The sequence below is a fragment of the Episyrphus balteatus genome, chromosome 1 (genome assembly GCF_945859705.1).
Source record: "Episyrphus balteatus chromosome 1, idEpiBalt1.1, whole genome shotgun sequence".
Classification (NCBI taxonomy): Eukaryota; Metazoa; Arthropoda; class Insecta; order Diptera; family Syrphidae; genus Episyrphus; species Episyrphus balteatus.
In genome coordinates, this window is record NC_079134.1 from 20,208,030 (window position 1) to 20,234,919 (window position 26,890).

Here is a 26,890-nt window from a genome sequence, read left to right on the forward strand (position 1 = left end):
TTTCTCAAACATCAAACATACCTTCCTGTTATATTACCCTTTTGAAGTCATCATATGACTTTCCTTTGAAACTTTCGATTTCAAGACCATGTTTTGACTATTTTTCCACCGACGGCCGTCGGCAAATATGGAATTAAATACATTTTCTGAATTCTTAAACATACAGTGTATAAAACCGCAACAAGCCAGGCATCTATGCCTTCATTAGGCGAAGATCACTTATATTATTATTGTTTTGTTGTTGTTTTTTTTTTTTTTTTTTTTATAAATATTTTTCTTTTTTATTCTCCCACGGTTGTTTTGTTAGCTTGCTTACTCACTCTCATTCCTAAACAACAATGGGACACAAGTGGCACGTGTTTTCCTCGAACCACACACGCATCCCGCTGTCATCACAATACACTACACACCCTACCACGCCCCTCTTATGCACCTCACACTCGTCATCAACGACGACCGGGACGGCATGCATCGGCATCGTACCTACACCGACCGACCGACAACAAAATAATCTCATCTCTCTATATATGACTTGTGCATACTGGCCTGCGGCTGCTGCTGTTAGTGGAATTGGAGAGAAAATACCTGTTGCCCCGAACACCGCATCATCTATAATAGTCGGGAGTATGTGTGTAGATATTTTTGATGCAAAAAAAAAATACTATATTGTATCTATTAGATACTATTTCTTGGTCAGTAGATCGGAAACAAGCAAACACCACAAAATGCACCCAAACACACACAAATACATTCGGTATGGTATAATAAATGTGGCAAATCCACATCGACATGAGGCTTTACAGATACCTACATACACTACTTTTGTTTCAAGCCTTTTTGTTTTGAAAAAAAAAAAAAAAAAAAATGTTTCATAGATACGAGTGATTCGTAAAATGATGAAGATGAGAGAGGAAACAACACGACACGACCGACGACGAAGCACGGACCGATGTCTAAGTTGAATAAAAAAAAAAAAATTAAATAAAAAAAAAAATGGAAGTTCATTAAAAATTTTGATCGCACCATTAAAATCTATTATTGCTGTTTGTTGCTGTTTCGTTTGGTTTGGATTTCAACAGCAATGTGCAATTTACTCCAAACACACACACGCTACATACCCATACATGTTCATACACACACATGGACTCTCTAGAATTTGTATCTTTAGGTTTCCTCTTGTCGTCCTCCCTTGGAACATATAAAAAAAAAAAAAAAACAGAATGAAAAATGCACAACAATAAACCATGCGTTTATTTTTTCTTCAAAAAAGATACAATATCTATCTGCGAATCTATATTTGCAAAATGCAGTAGGTACACAATAATAAATTGTGGAACGAATATGGAATTGTATTTGTGTTTCTATCTGCGAAATGGCTTAATCAAAGATTTTTTTTTTATTATTAAAACAATGCAATTAAAAATGTATCTTTAGTTTTTATCCAAGGTTTTGAACTACATTTTGTATCTCAAAGTATGCATCTTAAAGTGATAGGAATACTAAATACACCTGCATTCTTTTTGAGAGTGAAAGATACGAGTATCAGATTTAGATTCAAAAAGGCGTTCAAGTGTTGAATATTTCGCGCCCCCTAGTATTTGATTGTATTAACTTCTATATTACAAGAGTGCACAAAATCTTGTAACATACAAAACCAGTATAAATGATTAACATATCACAATAAGATAGCTTTTTTTGTGTATAGTTGTTCAAATAGGTATAGTATGCCGCCTGAGGTCAGGCTATTTGTTTCAACTAATTCCGGTGTCATGTTTAAAATGTTTAAACTTTAAACACACCCGTGGGGCACTATACTCACTCTTTAAACACGATTTCTATTGGTATGGATGAGCTCTACACAATAGATTGTAATTGCAGTGCAGGTGAAGGTTTGCAAATTGATATTTTAAAATTATGCAACATGTGGCAGAGTAATCTGCAAATTGAGACATCAATCTGAGTTGAGATGTAGAAAGTATTTGTGTTGAATGTGGTATTTCAACTTTCTATGTTAATATACCTCAATTCGATGTTTTAACAAGCTTCCTGTTATCATAAGTTAACATTTCATGTTACTATTCTTGGCAGCAAAAGTAAATACTGTACCTATGTTTTTTTTATATTCTATGTTTTTGGACGATCTATGTTTTTACTTTCGATGTTTTTTGTTTATTCTACTGATTTAAGTAGCATTCTATGTTTGTAACATTCTGTATTACCATTAGTTAATATTCTATGAAACCGAAAGTTACCATTCTATGTTATCACAAGCACCATCTTATAGCAATGTTTCAATCGAAGAAGCCAGTACTCTTTGCAAAGAGTTAGGGTCTGAAATTGAGACTATTGAATAATTGGAACAATATACATGGTCAAATATTTTATTCTATGTTTTTTGTTTGTATTCTATGTTTCTTTTGAGAGACTTTCATTGATTAACTTCTTTGATGTTCAAATGAAAAAATTAAAACATTACAAAATAATGTACAATCTCGCATTCTATGTTTTTCTATGTTTTTTACAAGTAAACATTCTGTCTTAGTTTTCAAAAATTAATATTTTCGCTTCGATTAAATATCAAAATTCTACGTTAATACTAGTCTACATTGTTATCACAATAAAACGTTCAATGTAAATATAAATAAAAATTCTATATTAACATAAGATGACATTTATTATTATTAGGGAGCGGTTTTCTTTTTCTTCTTCCCTCATTGATTGTGTTTTTATTTTTCATCATCAAAAAATTATGCCATGTTAACATCCACTTAGGAAATATCTTAAACCAATTAAATAATATCCATAAAAAAAAAAAATTTACAAAACCACAAAACGTTCTATTGGTTGAAAACCTAATGAAGGGGAAACCATAAAATTATTAGTCAAACAAGAACAACAAAAATAAAGTGTAGGCTCCCCTTTTATACTTTGTTGTTGTTAATTTATGAGTTAGATATTTATTATATTTTTGGGGGCGTTGTCTCTCTCTCAAAGAGTTGTTAAATGATATTTTGTATTTAATTGGAGCAATAAACATAATTTGTTTCAAAAGAATTATGGAGGAGTTGGTATAATGGAAGGGAAAAGCATCTGTATCGAATTGATAAACGATTAAAGATTGTTAACTGGAAAATTAGACAGGAGTTTTTCTCGGTTTTTAAATGTTAAACACCAATTAGTAGAAGAATGCTATTCAACTGTGAACAATATTGCACTTACTAAATGGAAAAGAGTTTGTTTCTATTTTTAGTTAAATTTTTGTTAAATGGCGCCCAATGCCAAGTTTTTTCGATCGCGAAAGGATAGCTTTTAAAAAAGATTATCAATGTTGTGTTCTATTCAAATACTAAACACTCACGAAATATGTATTTTACACACTCATGCGACCTAATAAGATTAGATTCTCAAATGGCGCCCAACACGAAATTTCATGATTCATGAATAAAAACCTATTTGGTTGAAAATGAGGTTTACAAATTTTCATTGATTAGGTTATATAAGTCTTCAATAAAATAAATAAAATCATCTATATATGAATTTTTTAATTTTTCGTAAATGGCGCCCAACGCGAATTTTTTTTTTTTTTTTTTTTTTTTTTGAGAAATGAATTTTTATACAATTTCACGCACAACTTTTCAACAATAACAATAAAACAACTTTAGATATTAAGAAAATATACAAAACTATACCTATCCTTTTTTCAATATCCCCTCCAATATTTCTTACAAAATTATAAAAAAAAAAAACACATGACTCCAAACTAATTCTCCACCAATCAGTCCTCTCATAGAAATGAAAAATTACGCCCATTATCCAAAACTCGATTTAAACTAGATCATTTTTTCTAAAGAAATCCGTAACTAACTTGAACAAAAAAAAAAAAATAATAAATTTTGAAAAATTTGCATTTTACAATCTAATAGGTACCCACAAAGTGATAAAAAAATTTAATGAACTCTCCAAAAAACCACAAAAAAAAAATTAAAATAATAAAAAAAAAACTATAATGGAAAGGAAGCTAAGAAATACCAAAAAGATTAATCTTCATTTATGCGCATTAACATATAAATATTTATAATGTATCTTATATTGTGGTACAAAAAGTAGAGTGTTAATATACTTATATTGATTGAATTAATTATAAATTTTTATTGTTTTTTTTTTCTTTGTGTCTCTCTTATCAAAATGAAAATCATTTTTTTTTTTGTTAAAATCATAAAACAAAAAATCATAAAATTACAATTTTTCCTGTTTGGATTTTTAAGAACCATCATCATCATTGATTGAAATAATTGATAAGAAAAAATAAAGAGACACTCAAAATGTTTCAATTTTTATTATTTTTATTGTTTAGGTAATATATAAAATTATTTCAAATATCTTAAAGAAAAAAAAAAAATCAAACACGTGTTTTTTTTTCAAAATGCCTTCATAATGATAAAATAAAAAAAAAAATAATAATAAAATCATTTCGAGGACGGATCATTCAACTATACCTACCTACTTTTTTTTTAATTCGTTTATTATGACTAAGTTTGGTATTATTTTTTTATGATTAAATTATATACAAATTTTATTTTATTATTATTTTTTTTTTTTTTGTCTTTAAAATACATTAAGCTGGGTGTTTTATTTTCCTTTTGTTTCTAATTTATATTCATCATAAAATAGATTTTATATATCAATGATTAGCATTGATGGTAGATATAAAATGAATATTTTAAGAAAAAAAAAAAAAAAAAAAATACAAAAATTATATATCAAAGCGTGTAATGTAATGCTATAACAGTAACACAGTGATGATGGAATAATAAACACATTAAGATCAAAAAGTCTATGGGAAATCAATTAGAAGTTGACAAAATTATGTTGAAAAAGGTTTAGATACGTATTCATAATTTAAAAAGATACTTTTTTTTATGTGAAGTGTTTTAGAGTAGAAAAATCAGGTGTATCTTTCTATCTTTTTAGAGTGAAAGGTGATTTGTGAAAAGAGAAAAACTCAAAATTGAGTTCATAAGTAATTGATACCTACTCAAAGACTAAATATTTTGAACCTTAAGATACATATTTTTGTATCTCATCAAATAAATCTAAACCTGTTTGGTTTTTTTTTTTTTTGTGATTTTCTCAGCTTAAAGCGACTATTAGCCATCTTAAGTGTTAAAAATTTATGATTTCATAAATCTTCTACCGCTTCTATACTTAAACAAACAAACTATTTTAATTTTTTTGTCTCTAATTTGTATACAGAGTCTAAATCCTGTTGAAGTCTCTTCAACCACAAAGAAAAGCCAATATAATAAATAAATCTGTTTTTTTTTTTTTTTTTTTTGGTATTTTTTGTTTTCATTCACGATTTTTTGTTCATTTATTATTAACGCAGAACACTTAAAAAAAATCGTCTCTGTGGTTCTTAAATCAACTTTAATGATATCACATATGTATGTAGATGAATGTGTGTGCCTCCTTTACGTCTGGATGGTGTATCTTGGAAGAGCCTTTTCTCTTCTGTTAATCTGGTGCTGGTGCTGGTTCCGCTTCTCCGCCATTGTAAAATCCATGTATCTTTTCTTCGATCGTCGTCCGTTGTGGCTGCCGCCATATTAAATGAGCGATGGATACACGGAAAAAAATAAGGAATACCTCACCTCATAAAAATTGATTAACCAAACGACAAGCGCACACTCTTAAGATATATACAGATTTTTTTTTTTTTCAAAAAAAAAAAAAAAAAAAAAAAAAAACCATCTTAAGGCTGTCATCGAGATAGGAAACATGGTATTCTCATCTTTCTGTGTGGATGCATATTAAATTGTTGGAGAATTTTGTATATTCAATTCGATATATTTTTTTGTTTTTTATTGTATGCAGTCAAGATAAATGCTATATTTCTTCTCATCATTTTTTTTTTTTTTTTTTTTTTTTAAGACAAAATATAACGAAAAAGATTAAATTGGTATTCAATGAATAATTGTAGATTTTGTATCTTCTGCATTGTTGGATCTGGTCTGCAGAACGTAAATACTTAAGTGATTTACATTTTTCCAGTTTGGATGACATTTTTTTTTTTTTTTCATTTTGAGTCTGAAGATATTTTATGGAATTGGACTGGTATTTTGATGCTTTCAATGGGTGTCCCTGTCCGATATTTTATAAGATATTGAATTAAAAGGAATTTTATTTTCTTGTACTTAATTGATGTAAAATTATAAGAATTCTAGTAAAGCGTAGTAGAAAGTTAAAAAAAAATATATTTTTTTCATCTTGTGGCCTAATTTACATACACGTTCTTTGTAAACTTAGTAATTTTGTGCCTATAATGTAGCTGGTAACTTCATTTTCAAATCTCATCTAGGTATAGAATTCTTCCAAAAAAAAAAAAAGCAAAAATTGAATGCACCTCACGTTGGGCGCCAGTTTTTGAAGAAATTTTTCTGAGGCAGGATAAACGTGTGATACTTTACTGGACTTTCCTTACAAAAAAAAAATTGGCTTCTATGAAAAAATAAATTAACATAAGTATTCAATGTGAAATTCAACAAAAATTGGAAAACACAAATATCACTTTGGGCGTCATATACCTATGAAAAATCAACAGAACAACCGTGTAAACTGTAACCAGACAATAAAATGGTCTTTAAAAATAAAAGTTCTCTTCGGGTTTTTCATCTAATTAGATCTAATTGTGATTCAGAAAGAAAAAAAAAATATACTATTTCTCACGTTGGGCGCCATTTAAGATAAAATATAAATTTAAATCAATTTAGACTGCAGAATATAACTTCATTTAAAAATCGAATTTTATGACGAAAGAATAGTCAATTGAAATGATTGCTTTAAAAAAAAAAAAAGCAACCCCCAAAATTGAAATTCAAAAATTTTCCACTAGAAAAAAAAAATTATTTAATTTCATACTATATCATAGTCAAGTAATTCATTACCCTGAAATTATTTCAACAGTTATAAGATTTAAGATTTAACAGATAAAATTTAAGAGTTTTTGGTATCAAAATTTTAGGTCATTGCAAAATACATTAAACATTTTTTTTTAACAATAACTTGAAGTTCAACGAATTTTGTTTCATAGTTTTCAATATCTTTTTTAAATAAAAACAAATTATTCCAAAAAATAATTCAAAATTCTTCGGTTTATGCTATTAATCTTAATTTTGTTGTGTTTCCCTTAATCTTAATCTCCTATGATTTATAACTCAAAATTTACATTAAAAAATTTCCAAATAAATAATAAATCACTATGAAATTAATTAAAAAATCAAAAATAACCCCAAAAAACATTAATTTTCTGCCCACCACAAGTTCTAAATCATTAAATTAAAAAACTATAAAAACTTTTTACAAATTAACTATACGAAAGATGATGGTTTTTTGATAATAATTCATTTCATAATTCACACAAAAATATTTCATTTTAATTTCTAGTATATTTTTTTTTTTTTATTTTTGCCGGTAAAACACATAAACAAAAAAATATAATTTTTTTTATGTGTTATTTTTGTAAACACTATAAACAATTTATTATACATGTATACTGTATATTTATCCATTTTTATTCTAAAAATACAAAATTTTAGTTCACACATGAAAACGCTACTTTAATATGATTATTTTCCTATAGATATGTAGTAGAGGTGTTGTATTATTGTTATATAGGAGGTGAGGTATGTACTGGGCAGTGTAGTTTTGGTACCAATCTAAAACATTCCACATTCAATGCAAAAGCTTTTATTTGATTTTGGTGTTGATTATAAACAGGAGCGGATCTATTTTTAAAAGGCTTTGTTATTGGGATATCAACCTCATATATAGTTTAAATATTTAATTTTTTAACATGTATACAACTTAAATGTAAAAATAAAAAAATTAAAAATAAATAAAATAAAAATGAAAATTTGGAAATTAATAAAAAAATAAATAATGTAAAAACGATAACAAATAAAAAAAAATATTTTTATTGCAAAATATACACTTTTTAGATTATTTTTTTTTTTTTTTTCTTAAATAAAAATATATTTTTCTTATAACGAAAAATTAATATTTTGAACAAGTTTTTTATTAACAAAATTTTGTTTTTCTTTGTAGAAAGACAAAGTATAAATCAAGAAATTTAAGAAATGAAAAAAAGATAAAAATTAAGGCAAAAATTAAAAAAAAAAACAAAAATTGCAAAAATATACCAAAAATTATTGAAAAAATATTATATCACAATATTTTAGAAAAAAAAAGAAAATTTAAAAGATAAAAAAACTTTAATTAAAAAAAAAAAACAAAACTAAAGTAATAATCAATACAAAAATATAAAACATAAAAATAAATTAATAGAACTAAATACTTAAAAAAATAAAAATGGTAAAAAGTTAAAAAAAAAAAAATATGAAAAATTAAAAGAAAGAACTTAAAAAATGTATTACACAATATCTATAAAACAAAAAGTGAGTTATAATATTTATTTTAACACAATTTTGGAGCCATCTAAAGTTCTGGCCTTTGTTATTTTATATGACTAATCCCGTCCATTTCATAAAAAAAACCGTTCTGTGCAATACCTGGATGAATGAATATACTAGTGGTAAAATTAATTGTACATATACCTATCTCATGTGAATTATGGAAATTCTAAATAAAATTTTTCGATTTATATCTGACAGAGGGCAGCCTATATCCTCTACCCACACGATTATAATAGATAGATATGTTTTACTATACAAACAGATAGAATAGTGTAATCACATAATAATTTTCAAATTTATTGTACTAACAAAAAAATAAAAATATGCATAAAATTTAAATTGATCTATGATCAGGCTTGTAAAATAGATTGAAAAATATTTCACGGATATAAAAATGATGTGTGTGAGCAATTAAAATATAAATACGTAAATAACCATCAGGAGTAGTAAAAACCTAAACAACCAGTAAAACTGAAAATAAATGTGTGTTACGACGAAGCAACGTCAGTATCTAATAGATAGACGTTTGATGAGTTACAATAAAAAAAAAAAAAATAATTCGAACTACTGCTCGACAAACATAGAAACCAGTAGGCAGTATAGAGGTATACAAAATACAATCTGAGGTCAAAATTGGAATAATTTAACCTACAATATGTGTGTGCAATATAGACTTATACTTTTTAACAAAAAAAAAAAAAAAAAAATATAATGGATAATAAAAAGGGTGACATTGTCGTGTTGTATATAGATACTCTTTGGTTATATCGCATGAAATTTGCAATTCGAATTTTCAACTCGTTCTTGTATTTTTTTTTTTTTTTTTTTATTTTTTTTATTTGATTGTACATTAAACGAAATAATAAATAAAATTTTTGTTTTGTGTTTTAAAAAACGTAGAAAAAAAACTAAAATTAAAGGAAATCGTATTTTTCATTTGCTTCTTTCTTGTTGTCTACATAGAGTAGGTAAGGTACATATGTGTGTTTTTTTAGATACACGTTGTTGTTCGTGATAATGATTTTTTGTATAAATTTTGTATACTAACTGGGGAGTCGAGTTATCACCATCGTTTGTATAAAATTATTATGGTGTCCGTGAAATTACAATGTACGAGTACTCATACAGTACTTATTACGATATAGATATCGACACAAAGGTATAATAGATAGAAAAACGCAGTTGAAGAATAATTTGCATATTAAACAAGTAATAAATATATAGATAACTTTTTCTACTAGGTAGAAGAATTTCCTAGATACTTATCATATTATTAATATTTATTTCTTTATTTTATTTTATTTTCTTTCTTTTTATTTTATTTTTTTTTTTTAAGAAAATTAAATTAAAATTAATTAAGTGAGTAAATTAAATTTTAATTATTATGAATTGGATGCAAGGGCATAGGTTGTATTTATTATAGGTTGGTATGAGTGGTGTTACAGTTTTTTATTTCTTTTTTTGTCTTCTTTTTTTGTAATTGGAATTATATTTATTTAAATAAATAAAATATATTTTTGTATCGAGCTTAATGTTTTTTTTATTGTTAAGATTTCAACACCTAATTAAAATATAATTGCTTTATACCATTTAAGTTATTAATTTTATTTAACTTAAAAGAAAGCATATCAAATAGAAAAGAGTAATTAAAAGTAGGTTTTTTCTGAGGACCAGTTTAGTTTTTCAACATAATTCATTCATAATTTAGAGAAGGGAATTGCATTTTTTCAGAAGGATATTCAAAATGATCGTTCACTTTATGCAAGAATTGAAACCAAATGCGCATCATTTATTTCAAACTTTCGGTAAATGTTTTTTTTAAATGGAGTGAGAATGTCCACTTTGGCCTAAGTGGGTAATATGGCCTACCAATGAATATAAATTACTAAAAACTACAAGCATATAGGTACAAATTATTCCATTAGTATCAGTCTTTTGTGATGAGCCTGGAGAGACGCCGACGACGGGTTTGAAAAATGTATCTACTTACAAATGGGTGGGCCATATTTGACGCACTTAGGTACTCCAAGTTAACGACTTCTTAAAAAAAAGTATAAACAAACTTTCAAAACTTCTCAATCATCTCGATAGTTTGTATTGTTTTCAAACAAATATTTCTATGACACATAAATCTTATCTTAGAATACCAACAATACCTAGAAACTATTGACTCACTGTCTTTCTCTAATATACAAAAAAAAAATCAACAACATTGTAAACCACAAAAAATAACTCGTCACTATCATGTAAATAATTTATCAATTTCAAATTGTGAATGATTTCACATTTGTATCTTTTTTTTCTTTCTTCTTTTTTTGTTTGTGTTTCCATTATTATTTTTTGTTTTATTAATTTTTTTGTCAACACACACAAAAAAAAATATTTCTGTTAAGGTAATTTTTCGTCGATTCGTTCTGCACTCATTTGCCTATCATTTAAGTGGTTTCCTAATGAGTGAACATATATTTTCTTTTTAACAAAAAAAAAATTAATAAAAAACAAAATTGAAAAAGAAGAAGAAAAAAAAAATAAAACAAGAAGTTCCATCAAACAAATTCAAAATTAAACAACAACAACAAAAAAATGTCCCATCATCAGCGCATCCATTATAATATAAATCTAAATAATCAAAAATTCAAAAATTTACCCCTCGAAACCCTCCCAAATGACAAGAAAAAAAATAATAATAAATTCGAAAAAAAGATGAGACATGAAATTCAACCTCAGGCAGAAGAACTAGAAAAATTAAGTAACGAAACAAAAACAAAAAAAAAAAAAAAACTAACAACAAAAAACAAAATTATTTATTGATTCATTTAAATGTAAATTGCCTCCAACGTCGAATGTATCTCATCTTTGCTACTGTCACCATCTACCAACCGACCAGAGATCCACGTCATTGGGTGAACTCTCTCACACCACATCAGAAATCAAGATACACAGATTCTATACCTCTTTTTTTTTTTGTTGGAGTAAGCCCTGAGACTTTGAGATGATGGCTAAAGTGCTAAGACTAGAGTGGCATATCTTTGACTCCCTTTAAAAGAGTTAAAGATGGAAATCTATCTTTTTTTTTTTTTGGTCCAAGTGACTATTCCACATAGTCTCTTAGACCTTTGTGCACATTTAGATTAATTTATTCATAATTAGTTACATTCATACCTTTTTTACTCATACATCTGCAGCATCCATATGGAAAAGATCACACAGATACAAACTCAATTTTGAACGTTTTTTGTATGCCCTTTTGTTTTAGCCAGATTTTTTTTAACAGGGTTTAGACGTGGGTTTAATTTCCCTATTTTATCACTGTGAAAGCATTTTGGATAGTCATTAATTTTTGTTGTTATATTTTTGGACTCGAAAAAAAAAGATTTTTCGGCTTATTTGGGATTTTAAAAATTTTAAACCATAAAATGGAATATTAATTATTAATATTAAGAATCAAAAAAAAAAAAAAAACGATAACAAAAAACAACAACAATGTTGTATCTGCCTTTTTTTTTTTGTTAATTTTATTCAACAAGATGGAGAAGATTAGAGCTGTATTTCAGAAATATTCGAGTTAACAAAAAAAAAAAAAAAAACGGAGAAGAAAAATTTAAAGATGGTGAAGATTTGATAGCAAAGTGACCGCTTCTCGATACTAATTAAGCCACCGGAGTTAGTTTTTTAAGCCCCTTTCTGATGATGGTGATCTGCCAATCTCCATTTTTTTTTTCTTTCTTTCTTTTTTTTTGTGAAAGAAGATGAAATTTTTAATGGTGGTGCGTTATTATTATTATTTCCTTTATAGATATGAATGTTTGTTGTTGTTGTTGTAATTTTCTTCTTATTTTCATCATTTGGATGGGTAAAGTATATGAATGAGACAAGCTTAATTAACCGATTAATCGGAATGAGCAAAAGGATTTTTATCAGAGACAGGAGTCATGAAGAATATTTTTTTAACTTAAAACAGCTACCAAATACGCTTAATTGGCAGGAAAAATGACAGAGAAGTTGTATGGAATTTCTTGGTTTTTTGGTATTTTTGTTTGTTTTGTTAACTGTGTTAACTAATCGATGTGATTAAATGAGAGATGGAAAGAGTATGATAGCCAGAAACCAAACCAAATTTAAAAAAGAAAAAGGATTTGAATGATTTTATTATTTGAGTTAAGATTTTTGAATGAATTTTTTTCGATTTAAGTGCGGTAATTATTTGAATATTTTGACAATGAAATTAATGATTGGGATTGGGGAAGGTTTTTTTTGGAAGAAATACCGACGGTAATTTAAGTTATCAGGAAAAGGATACGAGAACGATATTTTTGATAAGTTTTAAACTTTTGAAATGCTTTTATTAATAAACAGGTTTAATTAATAACAGTATAGGACCTAAGTGATTCTAAGTTGTAGGTTGTTTTTCAAAGTTTTCTATTACCTACAGTTCAACTGCAACTGGAATAGCTAGATTTCAACAATTAAAAAGGAGAATTTGAATCTTTTCAAAGAGTTGGAATTCAGAGAAATTATAATTTTAATGTATTGGCTATACTTTTTCGTAGGAAGAAGGACGACCAGTAGCTTGTAAGTCGTTAAACATAATTTTCTATTGAAGAAGTAACGGTAAAAACTTTCACAGCATAATTTTTGTACAAAATGGTTGCCTATGTACCGTAGAACCGGGTGATTTTGGCCTGGCGGGTGACTTTGACTTTGACATGGACACTTTTTTTAAAAATTGTTAATATATGAAGGACTTGTTTGATTTTTTCCAAGTTTCTTTGTAAATTCGTATAATTTGATGAATTCAAAAGTGATCATACTAGCTTTATTTAATTAAAATAAGATATTAATTTATACTAAAATTTAGTTTTCTTAAAAATGCTAAAAAAAATCACCTGAAAATGTTTGATGGTTTGAACATGTTGAAGAAATAGGATTGCAAAATGACTTTAACTCCGATATGTGTATTGTTTTGCAAGTTGAATTACTTTTATTCTACCCTTGTAATTATTTCATAAAAATTAATTTTAATTTGTTTATAAAAAATGCCATATGGTAGGGTGGCTTTGGCCGGCATATCGGGTGAATTTGGCCGGGTGGCCAAAGTCACCCTCTTAATTTTTGCACTAGACTTAGTTTTTATATATTGGTATATGTTGGCAAAACTGATATTTGGCAATATAATTAAAATGTTATTAGATCATACATATCAACATTTGGCAGCTCAACCACTAGACGTAGCCTTCTTTCGGCCTCTTAAAATATTATGGATGAAGAACTTAACAGCGTATAAGATGGCAAACTCGAAAACAAAACAGTGCCGAAAGACGTGTTTCCTAGGCTTCTAAAATAACATTTTACTTCGGCTGCATCTTAAATGTTGATATCGATGAGGTTACAGTGTCATTCCTACGAAGAGGTGCTGGGTACAGCTTCAGAGAAAAAAAGACGTTGCACAAGTCAGCAAAAGTGATCTGGAGAAGAAACTTCTTGTTCCAATGGTTGACCGCAGAGAGAGAAGGATATCAAAATTTATGCTAATATTAATTTTTTGTTTTTTTTTTTTTTTAATCAAATAAAAACCGACAATTCTGTGTAGGGTAAAAGCGGGTGAGATGGCGCGGCGGGGGAGATGGCGCACTTTAAATATCTTTTACATTTATTGCTCTAAAAATGTATGAAATATATTTTTAGCTTTCTTTAAATATTTTAAATCGAAGTAGCCAGTATTCGTTTCTTTGTCTTTGATACAAAAAATTAAAAAAATTTCAAAGCAAATCATGTGATGATTTTTTTCGAATTTTTTTTTTCGCTCTTTTTTTTTGTTCCGATATTTTGTGAGTCGTTGGGATCTTAGATACCCTTGATACACCAATACAAACAAGAGAGTATAAGTTATGGATTGCGCGTGAAATCTGAGCTCTAGTTCTATCTGCTTTTTATGGGTGCTTACGAATAGGAATTATGCGAAAAAAGGTGAGATGGCGCAGTTTTTTGCGGGTGAAATGGCGCATTCCGTACAAGAATTTTTCAATTGAGTATAGTGTTAGCATGTGCCATATCACCCTCAAAATATTTTTTTTAAGTAATTCAGGCAAGCTCAAATTTTATAAAAAAGACGACAAGTTGCAATCTATTATATGACATGCATTGGTGCTTGACTTCTTCACATCGTTCAACCATTTGTGCAATGAATTTGGCAATAGAAACCTTAAAAAAACTCATGCGCCATCTCACCCACCCTGTAGGGGGAGATGGTTTTTTTTAAACTTTTTTTCTATATTAATTTAAAAATATACATTTAAAATATAAAATTCTGTAAACCAAATAATACGTTGGATATTGAATATAGAACATTTTTGCATTGTTAGAAATATGAAATGTGGTTTACTTTGTAAAATATGACAAAAACAAAAAAGGTATGCCATCTCACCCGCTTTTACCCTACGAAAATAAAAAAAAATACCCACGTTTTGAAAAATCTGCTCTTTCATTTGGGCTGGGTTAGAATGACGTGCTACTTGTAGTTGAACTGGAAATATAGCAAACGTCCCACCGGCCAAAGTCACCCGGAATGGAGGGTGACTTTGGCCACCCATATTTTGGAATTTATCTATAGAACTGTCGGACAGATTTTTTCACGATTAATCATACCTATAGAATGAGCGAAGCAGGTAAATTGGTTGAAATCTTCATCAAACAAAAAAATTATTTCAGAAGTTATTCACATTTGAATTTGAAAACGTGCCAAAGTCACCCGGTTTTACGGTAGGTCTGGATTAAACTTTCATTGCTTTGAAACAGCTTGTTTTACTTGTTTCTATGAAATTGGAAAGGCAAAATCTTCTCGGAAAGACATCAAGTACTTCTTTATACATTTTTTAAAAGTATTTAAACGAATACTTTCAAGTAGTTTACACTTCAAAATTTCAGATGTAGGTAGTCTAGTCTAACACAATTTAGGATAGGACTAGATTCCTATTATTACAAATAAATTAATAACCAGTTAATTAAAGCTTTAAAGTTAAACTTAAATATCAGCTAGCGTTTCGTTTCAGCAAAGGAGTCTGAATATTAAAAGATTATATTCTTATTAAGTTCTCCAGTAAGGAAATAATATCCTATGGTACCTTAACAGATAGCAGAATGCTAAACTAGGTACTATGTCTGCTCTAAATTCGGCAAATTAAAAGTTGAATAAACGTACCAATTTTACATTGTCTACCTGCCACTCTGATATTAAAAATTGCTATTCAAATTTTGACCACCAAAGACGTTACAAAGCCATTATCTATTTATCATATACTCAAAAACCACAACAACTATGCAAATTATGGATATCAATTAGGCAAAAGACCAAATAGATATCTATTAGTAAAACAAAAAAAAATAATGACACGTTTTGGATGATATTATAGTCTCACAATCTTTCATTAAGACAGATTAAAAAGTTTATTTTTAGATCTAAATAGTATGTGTTAATAATGGAAAATAAATGCTCTCATAAGTAGTTAGGTACACATATTTTAATATTAATCGATATAGAATAGGTTTTGTCTTTAATTATTTAGAGCATTTTTTTTAAATATTAAAATGAAACTAGATTGGAACTAAGGAAAGACAGTATTTGTATTTAGATACCTACCAAATTGACATTTAAAAATGGTATTAGTTATCAATGAATACAGTTTTTAAGAAATATTTCTACAGTACGAAATCTAGGTTAAATCCAATCAATTGAACAAATTTTTAATGTTTTACTCCCTCAAATAATGTGTAGATATATATTTAGGTAATTTTACTAAAAGGGCAACTTATTATGATACAACTCAGCACTGAAAAATGATAATTTAATTGTACTACTTTAATTTAAAGCCTTAAATTAAAATAAATCTATAGACTATAGAGAAAACAATGCAGACAGAAAACTTTTAAGGAATAAAGGAAATTTGTCTGTGCGAAAAAAGTCCAAATTTTGTAAAGAATCTTGATTTAATAAACACATCGTTTGTTTGTTACAAACTATTTTAGTGCTTAGAATTTCGCTTTTCAGCATTGTTGAGTTAGAACAGTATTAATTCTGATCAAAGCTGCTAAGAAAATAATATTAAGAAATGGAATGAAAAAATATGAATGGTCTGCGGTTTTAACCTTGTGGAACGTCATTGCTTCATGAAAAGCGCAAAGAAGATGGATTTGTTAAAAGAGAAACAGTTTTTTTTTTTAGAAAAACGACTTATTTTAAAAGGAATTAAACCAACACAAAACTAACAAACATTAATGAAGTACGGTATCTAATTGTAACGAAACAAAACTTTAGGAGTTATTAACCCTTTCGGACCCAGCGTTACTCTCATGTAACATATTTTTAAAAATTCGTAAAAAATATTCCATTAAGTATTTTTTTAGGTTTGGATGGCTCAATTGAAAGATATTGATGCCTAGTTACTGGATTATTACAAAAATTTAGTCAAATATCATACCTTTAATTATTTTTTATCGAAAAAGAAACTGAATTTCACATTTTTTCTTTTTTTTGCAAAAAAAATTTTTTTTTATATATTGTCATAATTTTGAAAAAAAGATATAAAAGAAGATAATCCAGAAAGTGTTTTGCTTTTTGGCTTAGAAGAAGTAGCATATATTATTGTTCCATAAAAAATTATTTTCTCAGTTGTCCGACTTTTTTTGGTGGTCATAGGCAGTGCATGTTACTTACATGCAACATGAGAGTAACACATTAGTTTTGCTATTTATTATTTTGGAAAATAACTTTTTGCTATTCATATTTCTTAGTTGTGACGTTTTTGATACGATAATACTGAAAAAACATTTTTTAATATTGATTTTCATAGCTTGGGTTCGAAAGGGTTAACTGAAAGAAATGTTGATTTATAAATTTGCAACTATGTATTGTAGACATAGTTGCAAATTTATAAACTAACCTAAATATTTCTATGAATTAACAATTTGAAATGAGTGTGAATGAATACCTATTTGATTTTCGAAAAAAGTTATATATAAAATACATTCCGTTCTGTTTTGCTTTAGGACTTAAGATAAAAAATGTGGTCAATTCAGTTTAAAAATCTTGAGAGAACTATGAAAACTTAAGCTGTTCGCTGAAACACTCAGGATAACAAAACTCGAAGTATTTAACTGAATTACTGTTTTAGAGTGATACAGTTTAAAATTCTTTAAATCAGCTCACATCTTAACTCTATGTAAATCATCCTTTATGCTTTATTTTAAGTAGATACTCACAAAATTTTCGAATATTTACATTTTGCTTAGAGTAAAGATCTAGTTCTAGATGCATGACAATACTCATTTCAGGCAATATAATAGCGGTCTAGTGAAAAGTTTACCATTGATATAAAGTTCATAAAGAAATATAGGTAGCAGGGCTACCTTTGCGCCTCTAAAGAGGGGTTTTTCCCCTTTTTTTCACCCAATCCACTTTCCCTCCACTTTTTAAAAATTGTCAAAAAATCCCTCTTTTTAATATTTTGGTTCCTCTTTTTCCTCTTTTTTTTAAATTATGTACGCTTGATTAAAAAAATTGACATATTTTTGAAAATCAAGGAAATTGTGACCTATTACCACTTTCAATTATAATGACTCAATTGTAAAAAAATATTCGTTACTGTTGTTTGGCGCTAATTTGATTTTTAAAAGCTTATTTTTGATAAATTGTGTGTTCTTTTTTGAAGAAATTATGCACAGGCAATGTTTTTATAATATTCTGTTTTTAAAATTCGTCGGCGTAAAGCAAAATTGTTCTAAATCCACTTTTTACCGAAAATGAGTTATGGATGCGGTTTAACTAATTTGAATGTGCTCTTTCCGAATTTGAAAACCGTTTTTGTCAACAAATTTCATTCCGCAGATAATATAATTTAACGGGACATAGAACAATAAAAACAGGGAAGTAGCCTTTTGAAAATGAGCCTGAGCATTCTTGATTGTTAAGTCCCATAATATTTTCTTCTAAGTCCACTTTGTATTTTAGGAAAAAACGTACTTGTATAGAAATTGTTCTATGTGCTACTACTACTAATGAGGTAAACTTGTATATTTTATTCAAGAGAAAAGAACAAACTTAATAAAAAACATAACTTGAATGGCAAACGAGCAGAAAATTGTCGTTTTAAACCAATTTGAAACTTAAAAATCGTGCCCTGTAAAATTTGCTTTTTGTGACTTAGAACAAATTTGCTTTACGGCGACGAATTGTATGAACATAACACAATTTTAATTTTAAGAAATTGTGTTAAAAGGTTTGTGTTGCTGTTCGGAAAAGGCGCAATTGAGGTTATTCGTGTGACTGTCGTACTTAACTTATTCTATTTTCACATTTTTTTATTGGGGCCTCTTTTTTTATCAAAATCCTCTTTTTTGGCCTCTTTTTGAAAATCTACGAAGGTAGCCCTGACAGGTACATATTTTAAAGACCTTCTTCATAAATAAATTTATTCCGGTATACATAGTTCTTTTCACCTTTGATGTCAAGAATTTTAAAATTATTGGACAAATTCTATATAAGATTTTTGTCAAAATATACAGTTATATATAGATAGAATAGTAGTTGTAGATTACACCGATTAGCAAAAGCTTACCTAAATGCTACGATTATATGCCTGATACCTTATTGGTACATAGCTACTTTTTGAAATAAAATAAAACGAAATAAGAATATTAAACTAATTCTCAATACCTAATATACCTATACCCAAACACTTATCTATAAGATAGGTACCTATAGGGTAATTATAAATGAAAAACTCTAAGTCAGTTTGTATTTATTGCTTTAAGTTTTTAAAAATTAATTAATTTAAAAAAAATCACAATTTAAAAAGAATTATTGGATAACTGCTATTATAGCTAGAAACATAATTGCATTAACCCTAGAAAGCTAACCTTCGTCGATTTGACGAACACTAATTTTATTTTTCCTGATTTTTCGGAAAAAGGAGCTTCCGATTGCATTCTTAATTCGTGTAACCCGTGTGTAAAAAAATCCTTTTTTTGCTTTTTCTGTTAAGAAAATAACTACTTTACATGAATTATTTAACTTCACAGAAATTAGTTAATAACTTTTTCTTAACAGCGCGGTTAAAAATCACTTCGTCGTTTCGACGAATGGTTAGCTTAAACGTACTACAAAATAAGGTTAGCTTTTTAGGGCTAACTTTAAACTCTATCAACCTAACCTGCTATCTATGGTAGGTACCTTTGTATGGCCTTTCTATCGACAGATTCAGAATTCTAGTCGGAATTAATATTTAACCTTACCTACTTTGGTTCTCTTCCAAAATGTATCTCAAATAGAATATTCTGGGTATTTATCAGTTCCAAGTTAGACAATTTTTACTAAATTCAAAAGTTTGTCGCTTATCTAATTTTGTAATAACACAATATTCAACTTTTCATTTTGTGAACGACGAGCGTAGATTTTTGCATCCAAGCCTTATTTCTTGAAGTTGTAATATTAATTAATCAGTTATACCTAATTATGATAAATATTGAGTAGGTATTTTTAATTTGGGCTTTTATGATCTATGAATTTTTAAAGCAATTAAAAGACAAATCCATTAATTTTACCGACGTTTCGTTTGGTTTGTTGCCAACATATTTCTTTAATTTTGAGAGGCAGTTTTTTCAAATGTTTATATTTCAAGACTATTCTTATTGTTGAAACAAGTATGAACATTGTTTTCTTTTACTATGTATATTGCACAATTTACAGAGATATAGTATAACCATAACTTCCTTAGTCCTTTCTACTGATAATATTGCAGAATATTTGTGGTATGTAGTTATTAGAATAGATCTTTGAGGAACTCCTTGTTTTGAAGATTCAGAAAAGCCACCTTAGGTAAATAACACTTTTTTAATTAAATCTTCCTGTTCTTTGCTAGGTATTGTATCAAAAGCTTTCTTGAAGTAGAAGGAATCAGCTGATCCTTTTTTTTTAGTTTTGCTTGTAGGTATAATTCTGTGTTTTTCTTGAATCAAAGTAAAATTAGGTTTTGAAAATATTCTTAACTTCTGTTCTTCATCTTTCTTTCCCATTCAAAAATTCTTCTTTCTTCAAAAACACAAGTTTCATCCTAAAATCTAATTAAGTTAATAATAATCACTTGTACATTTATAACAAAATAACACTCACCTCGTTCAGATCTCGTTCGATCCTTAAGCTGCTTAACAATTCCATATTTAACAGTTCCAAATTGTATCATTTTATTGATAGTATCTTGATTATCTTTAAAATCACTTCGCATTTCACCCAATAATGTAATAAAATTATTTTTCATTTAAAAATATTATTATTTATTTATTTATTTTTTTTTTTTTTTTTTTAATAAACTTAAAAACCCGGAAACATTGAGGTTAATTAAACATGGCAATAAATAAAATTCAAGAAAAACCTCAAAAAATCACAACCGCACTTTGTTGTTTTGTGTCCCCGAGACGCGTTCAATTCATTCGAATTATCATCTCGATAAATTCAATTTAAATCTTCGTTTCATTTTTCTTTTTTATGTTTCAACTTTTTTTGTTTTTTGTTTAATCCTTTTTCGTTTTTCAACTTTTTTCTTCACTTCACTTCATATTTGTATGCATTTCTTAATTTTTAATAAAATTTTATTAAATCCTTTTTGTTGTGTCAAAAATACGCGTTACCGGTTGCACAGTCAATTTTGTATAAAAAGAAGAAACTTTTTTTTAAAAATTATTATTTTTTTTCTTTTTTAATAAACAATATTTTTAATTGTGTAGGAGAAGATAAATCGGGTGTGTGGTGTTTTTTTTTTTTTTTAGTGTTGTGATTGTGATGTGTGTTTACACTGCACGTTGCCGTCATCAACTGTCATCATTATTTTCGAATAAACGAATAATAACTCTAGGTGCTCATCATCATCATCATCGTCATAATAATTGAAAACACCACATATATTGTATATATGTATGAATGTATATGTATATGCGTGCATTACATAGGCATACTATACACTTCACTCATCCATCACACTGTAGTCTGTTATGCGCGCCTACCCCTCCCCACGTTCTTATCGGTATCGTATCGTAACTCTTATTTGCCGTTTGTTGTGTATCAATATAAGAATATGTGCATGTGTGTATACATTTTTGTATTTGAGTTATTACGGGCAACAAAAACGTCACGTTATGGTCTCAAAAACTGACCGGAGGACAGTTACACATTTATCATATTAGACACTCTTCGAAAAAAAATTTCCTTCAAAAAATCCCCCACAAAACAAAATAAAAAAAACACACGATATTGTATCTCTTTGCTGCTTTTGTATCTCCAAATAACACGTAACTCTTTTTCCTTTTTTGTATATTTTTACGAATTTTTATTCGGCTGTGATTTGGCGATATATAATAAATATGAGCGACCGCGGTACCTTCCGTGATATGGATATGTTCGGAACGCGCGTCAAAATAGCACTGACACAACAACAGTGCGACAACAGGAAAAATCACTCAATTTTCGTTCACCTTTTTTTTCCTATTTTTCTCATTTCAAATTTTTCTTCTCTTTCATTCTTATACAAATATTCATTCAATTTGTTTTCTTTTCACAATTTTTCGCTCTCTCTATCAAGCAATCGCATTCAAGTATATTTCTTCTTTCTCTTACAGTCACCCTTCTCTTTTTCACTCATGATGAAAAATTATGAGCGAACGACGACGAACCAACAAGCAAAGACCAACTGTAGATATTTTTATGATCTTTTTATAAAAAAAATATCTCGCAGTATGAGTGAGAGGGAGCAAGCAAGGTGGTTCATAATTTTTATATTTTTCATCTTTCATTTGTATTTGTGTATCATCAAAGAAGAAAAGAAATATACAGAAAAAGATGAAAAATTATGATTGCTCACTCTCACTCACTCACCTGTGGTGGTGTGAATGCGGCGCTTTTTAGTGCGACTCCATCTTGAAATTTCTCATAATTTCTCTGGCCCGCCTGTCATAAAATTCATAACTTTTGTCCCACCCCTTTTTTCATAAATCATACATCATAATTTTTGTGTTGTCTCCCTTCTTCTAATATAACTACTCACTCACCCATTTCGAACACACCACCAAAAGTCAATTTTTGTTGCCGACGGAGTTATGAAAAAGAAACAACAAAAACCACACACAACAAAGAGGAAGAAAAGACAAACCCATATTTATCCCCTCTCCTTTTCTTTTTTGCCAACCAAAAAACAAATAAAATTCATAATTCTCCTACACACACTCATAATAAACCAAAACAAAAACAAATATAACTTGAATTAAGAAAATGAAAGAGCGAAAGAGATAGAAAACCTGTCATATGCATATTAACCGCGCCACCACCACACACCAACCAAAAACACAAAACACCACTAAGCAAAAAAAAAAAGATGAAACAAAAAACCTTCCATATATGATTTTCATCATAACTTTGTTATTTCTTTATTTCCTTTTAAAACTCTGGTTTTGGTGTTTTTTTTTTTTTTTTCTTTATTTTCTCCACCTTTCTCATTCCTACTTTTATTTTGAGAGCGAATCCATTGAATATGTTTTTAAGTTTATTATTTTTTTTTTTTTTTTTGAGTGAATAACTGGTTTCGAAGTTATGTTTGTCTCACCCTAGTACCCAATTGGTATTGGATTTGTATGCTGTTGGGTGCTGTGATGGTAAAATTTTGTTCGGTTTTTTTCTTATTTTTGTTTTATGAAGAGAGAAAGGTGAATTTGGTAGTGAAACTCTTATACTAGTGGATTTTCGAAAATAAAGAGAATTTTCATTGAATAATGGCCGCGTGGTGAATATGAATTTATTTGATGGTCATTTTTGTTGTTGTTTTTTATTCTTATTTTTTTTTCTCTGTGTCTGATATTTTTTTGTAGGTATTCTCCGGTTTTAGCAGATTAAAAAATGGAGGAGTCTTGCCTTTTGCCTACTTTGTTATCCTTTGAGTGAAATTCATAAATTTATCGTTAGGGGAGAGTGGGGCCAAATGTAACACTTTTTTCTAAAATCGATGGTTCTCCTACAAATTTGAAAGTGGGTCAACCTGACCTTTTTTAAATTAAAGACCCATGTTTTAGCTAAAAGATCCATCATAAAAATTTAGCAAAACATAACGGTAATGTTGAAAAATAAAGCTTCCAAAAAAAAAATCGTGTTGTTTCAACTTACCCCACATACGGGGCAAAGTGTAACACATACCGGGGTAGGTTGTACCAAGAACTAAAAATAAGAGAAAAATACCTTTATTTGTTTATATTTATTTATTTTTAATTAATAACAATAAAAACAAACCTCAGTCATGAAATTTTGGTGCAAATTTGTAAAAAGTGGAGCAAATCCAAGATTTCCAGAGAAAATTTGACAGTAGTCTTAAATAAAAGTTATTCGAATTCATAAATTGTTTTATAAGCTTTATGAATTCAAGTGGTGGTTCAAAAATGTGTTTCCAATTTCAAAATAAATACAAATTCAATTACAAGCATTCATATTCAGGGTTGTTAATTATATTAAGTAAACAATTTTTCAGTATAGGTAGGTTTTTACATGGTACAACTTGCCCCGGAAAAATGTTACAACTAGCCCCAGCATGAAATTTGGCACATAAAATCAATTTAAAAAAAAAGTGAAACTGATATAGACATAACATATATACGCAATTTGAGCCAAAACACAGTTGCATATAACAAAAAAACACTTAGCACTCTATCTTTTTCGGGTAAAGAGGTAGACCAAAAATAAAATTAAAAAAAAAAGTTACAAACATGCATTTTTTGGGCACCACTAGTGTAACTTCTCACCCTGTCGTCTAATCTTCATCTGAAGAAAATGTGCCGGTAGATATGCAAAAATTGAGCATTTTTCTCCTTTACGCGTTTCTTAATATTGAAAGGAACATCGCTTTTTTTAGCTGTTAATTCTTACCCCTGTTACATTTAGCCCCACTCTCCCCTACTTAAATTTTTAAATTTTTTTTCGTGGTTTTCGAGGATCATGGATGATTTTTTCTTCTGTTTAGTGTTAGGTAATGTGAATCGTGTTAAAAATTTGATTAATAAGGTAGGAGCAAAAATCTATGTTAGTTGAGTTATAAAGAATTTAAACAAAATTTTCGTATTGACAAAGTGTCTCACGATAAGTCTGATGGGTACAAGTGAGCTCCACCGTAACGAATTGCCAAATTATGTATGGACTAAAGGCAGTAAGAAAAGCTTTATCATACATTGAATTATAACTGTTAATAGCTTGATGCAGATGGAGGGAATGTTACCTAACCTTCTTCCAATATTTACCTACAAAGTGAATGATGATACGCGAAACTGTGACACTTAGGTACTGTTTGATTAAGCTGATGTCACATACCATGAAGATTGTTGAGCTAGTCTGCGGAAAATAATAATGCTATCTGATGACCAGTGCGGGTTTGTCGCGGGTAAATCAACCATAGATGTAATCCAGAGTATTAAAAACATTTGATATGGAAAAACATCGAGCTTCCTTGTAGGATTTGCATGTCGTATTTGTTGATTTTGGAAAAGCGTTCGATCGACAAACAAGAGATCTGATATGGGTGGCCCTCAGCCAACGAGGATTTCCAGAAACCTACGTGCGGCTAATTATGGACATGTATGATGGAGCAATTACTAAAGTAAGATGTGCAGCTGGAGTCCCCGAAGAATTCGAAATCACAGTAGGTGTACTGTGTACATCAGGGAAGCGTCTCACATAGGAGTAGATATTGTCATCAAAAACCTGGCCATAATTATTTTTCGTGGTTTTTGTTATTATTTCTGTTTAAAATGAGTATTTCTGCAAGAAAATACAATATAAACCTAGTTTTTGTTATTTTTATTTTGTAACCAAACACTAATTAAATGATTAATGGCCTGTAGGGTAGAAGGGGGAGCATTTGCCAGTCCAGGTTTTTTTTCCAAACCAACAGAATATTAAATACCGAAAAATCATTTTCTGTTGCACATTTATGATTGAAAACTTTCCACAAAGTTTGACAGCTTTTGGCTGGACACGAAATAAATTAGACGCTTGTGTTTTTTTTTTTTAGTTTTTAATGTTGAAAACCAAAATATGAAGGCACATAATCGTCGTAAATTTTTAATATTTGTCTTGTTAAATTACTTTTTTATACAAATATCTTTTGAAAATGATGTGTACTATGCTGTGTAGAAGTGATTTTTTTATTGTTTAACTTATTAAAAAGTTATAAGTGAATTTTTGAAAGATTAGCTTGTGGGGTGCATTTGCCATTTGTTTTTGGGTAGGTTTTGCTCTGGCAAATGTACCCCATGGGGTACATTTGCCAGAAGCAAGCTTCCTCAAAAGAGGATGACAGAATCCTTAAAAATCAATCCCTTCTTCGTACTTTCAGCTAAAAAGAAGTTTTGTTTATGATTATTGGTTTTATTTGTATTAACTTTTATATTTAGGTAACTGGCAATCCCTCCCCACCCCCGTGGCAAAGCCTCCCACCTGGGGAGGCTGTGCCACATCACTTTTCGTTTTTTTGAATAAATTATTAAAAATATCAATAATTAATATATCAAGATGAAAAAAATATTTAAGTGAAGATGATAAAGTCAATAATAATATCAGATATAAAAAAATTAAAAGAAACGTAACAACTTTGCGTTATATCAATTTTCCTAAATCCTGGCAAATCCTCCCCCTTCTACCCTACTCCGCCTATCGACATTATTTTTCTCAAATTTTTTTCCTCATCCCTAATAAGCAATTCTCAGTTTCTTTTCTCTCTTCCCCAACCTTAATTAAGATCACCCAAAATAAAATACACTAATAACATCAGTAAATTTAATTTAAAAATAAAAAACTTTGCATAAAGTAAGGAGTATTTTCTATCAGAAAGTGAAAAACTAATTGACCCTCGATTCTCTAAAGAGCATTTAAGAGCACCCAATTTTTGTTGCATTGTGTTAAAGAATATATAAACTAACTCATAAGTTTCAATTCATCGCAGAATAACGTGGTATACTAAAACAAAATCATTAAAGTTAAAATAATAACTTACCAAAAATATCACGTTTTTAGATACTAAGCCCGAAATAAAATAGAAAAAACCATCTAACATTTTCAAAACTTTATTAATATCGTTAATAAATAACTGAAGAAGAATTCTCTATTTAAATTTTTTTAAGATTTCTATCACAACACTTCGATATCGCATATAGAATAACACTTACCAAAAGACTTCGCTTTTAAATAAAAATGAGGTAGTTGTAAGAGTTAACTTTGAACTCATTTTTTAACAACACGATCGAAAAACAAAAAAATGAGTGCAGCATATTGACACATGTTTATTTTGCACCCACTTTGCCAAACTTTTTGGCGTCAATTTTGATTTTCAGAAAATCGACTTATG

The 26,890-nt window shown here is 28.5% G+C and overlaps 1 protein-coding gene across 3 annotated transcripts in view; it reads right to left on the minus strand.

The window, feature by feature from the left end:
- The window catches only part of LOC129921416 (homeotic protein spalt-major), a 28,734-nt gene extending 6,665 nt beyond the window's left edge, over positions 1-22,069 (minus strand). Inside the window, exon 1 of one of the 3 annotated variants that reach the window (XR_008773513.1) lies at positions 20,635-22,069. Coding sequence is in view for 2 of the 3 variants with exons in the window: in XM_056003227.1 (XP_055859202.1) it covers positions 20,635-20,779 (145 nt within the window). In the remaining variant the exon portion in view is untranslated. The remainder of the gene's footprint in view (positions 1-20,634) is intronic. The other 2 variants (XM_056003227.1, XM_056003226.1) reach the window with 2 other exon arrangements.
- Between the last annotated feature and the right edge of the window lie 4,821 nt (positions 22,070-26,890).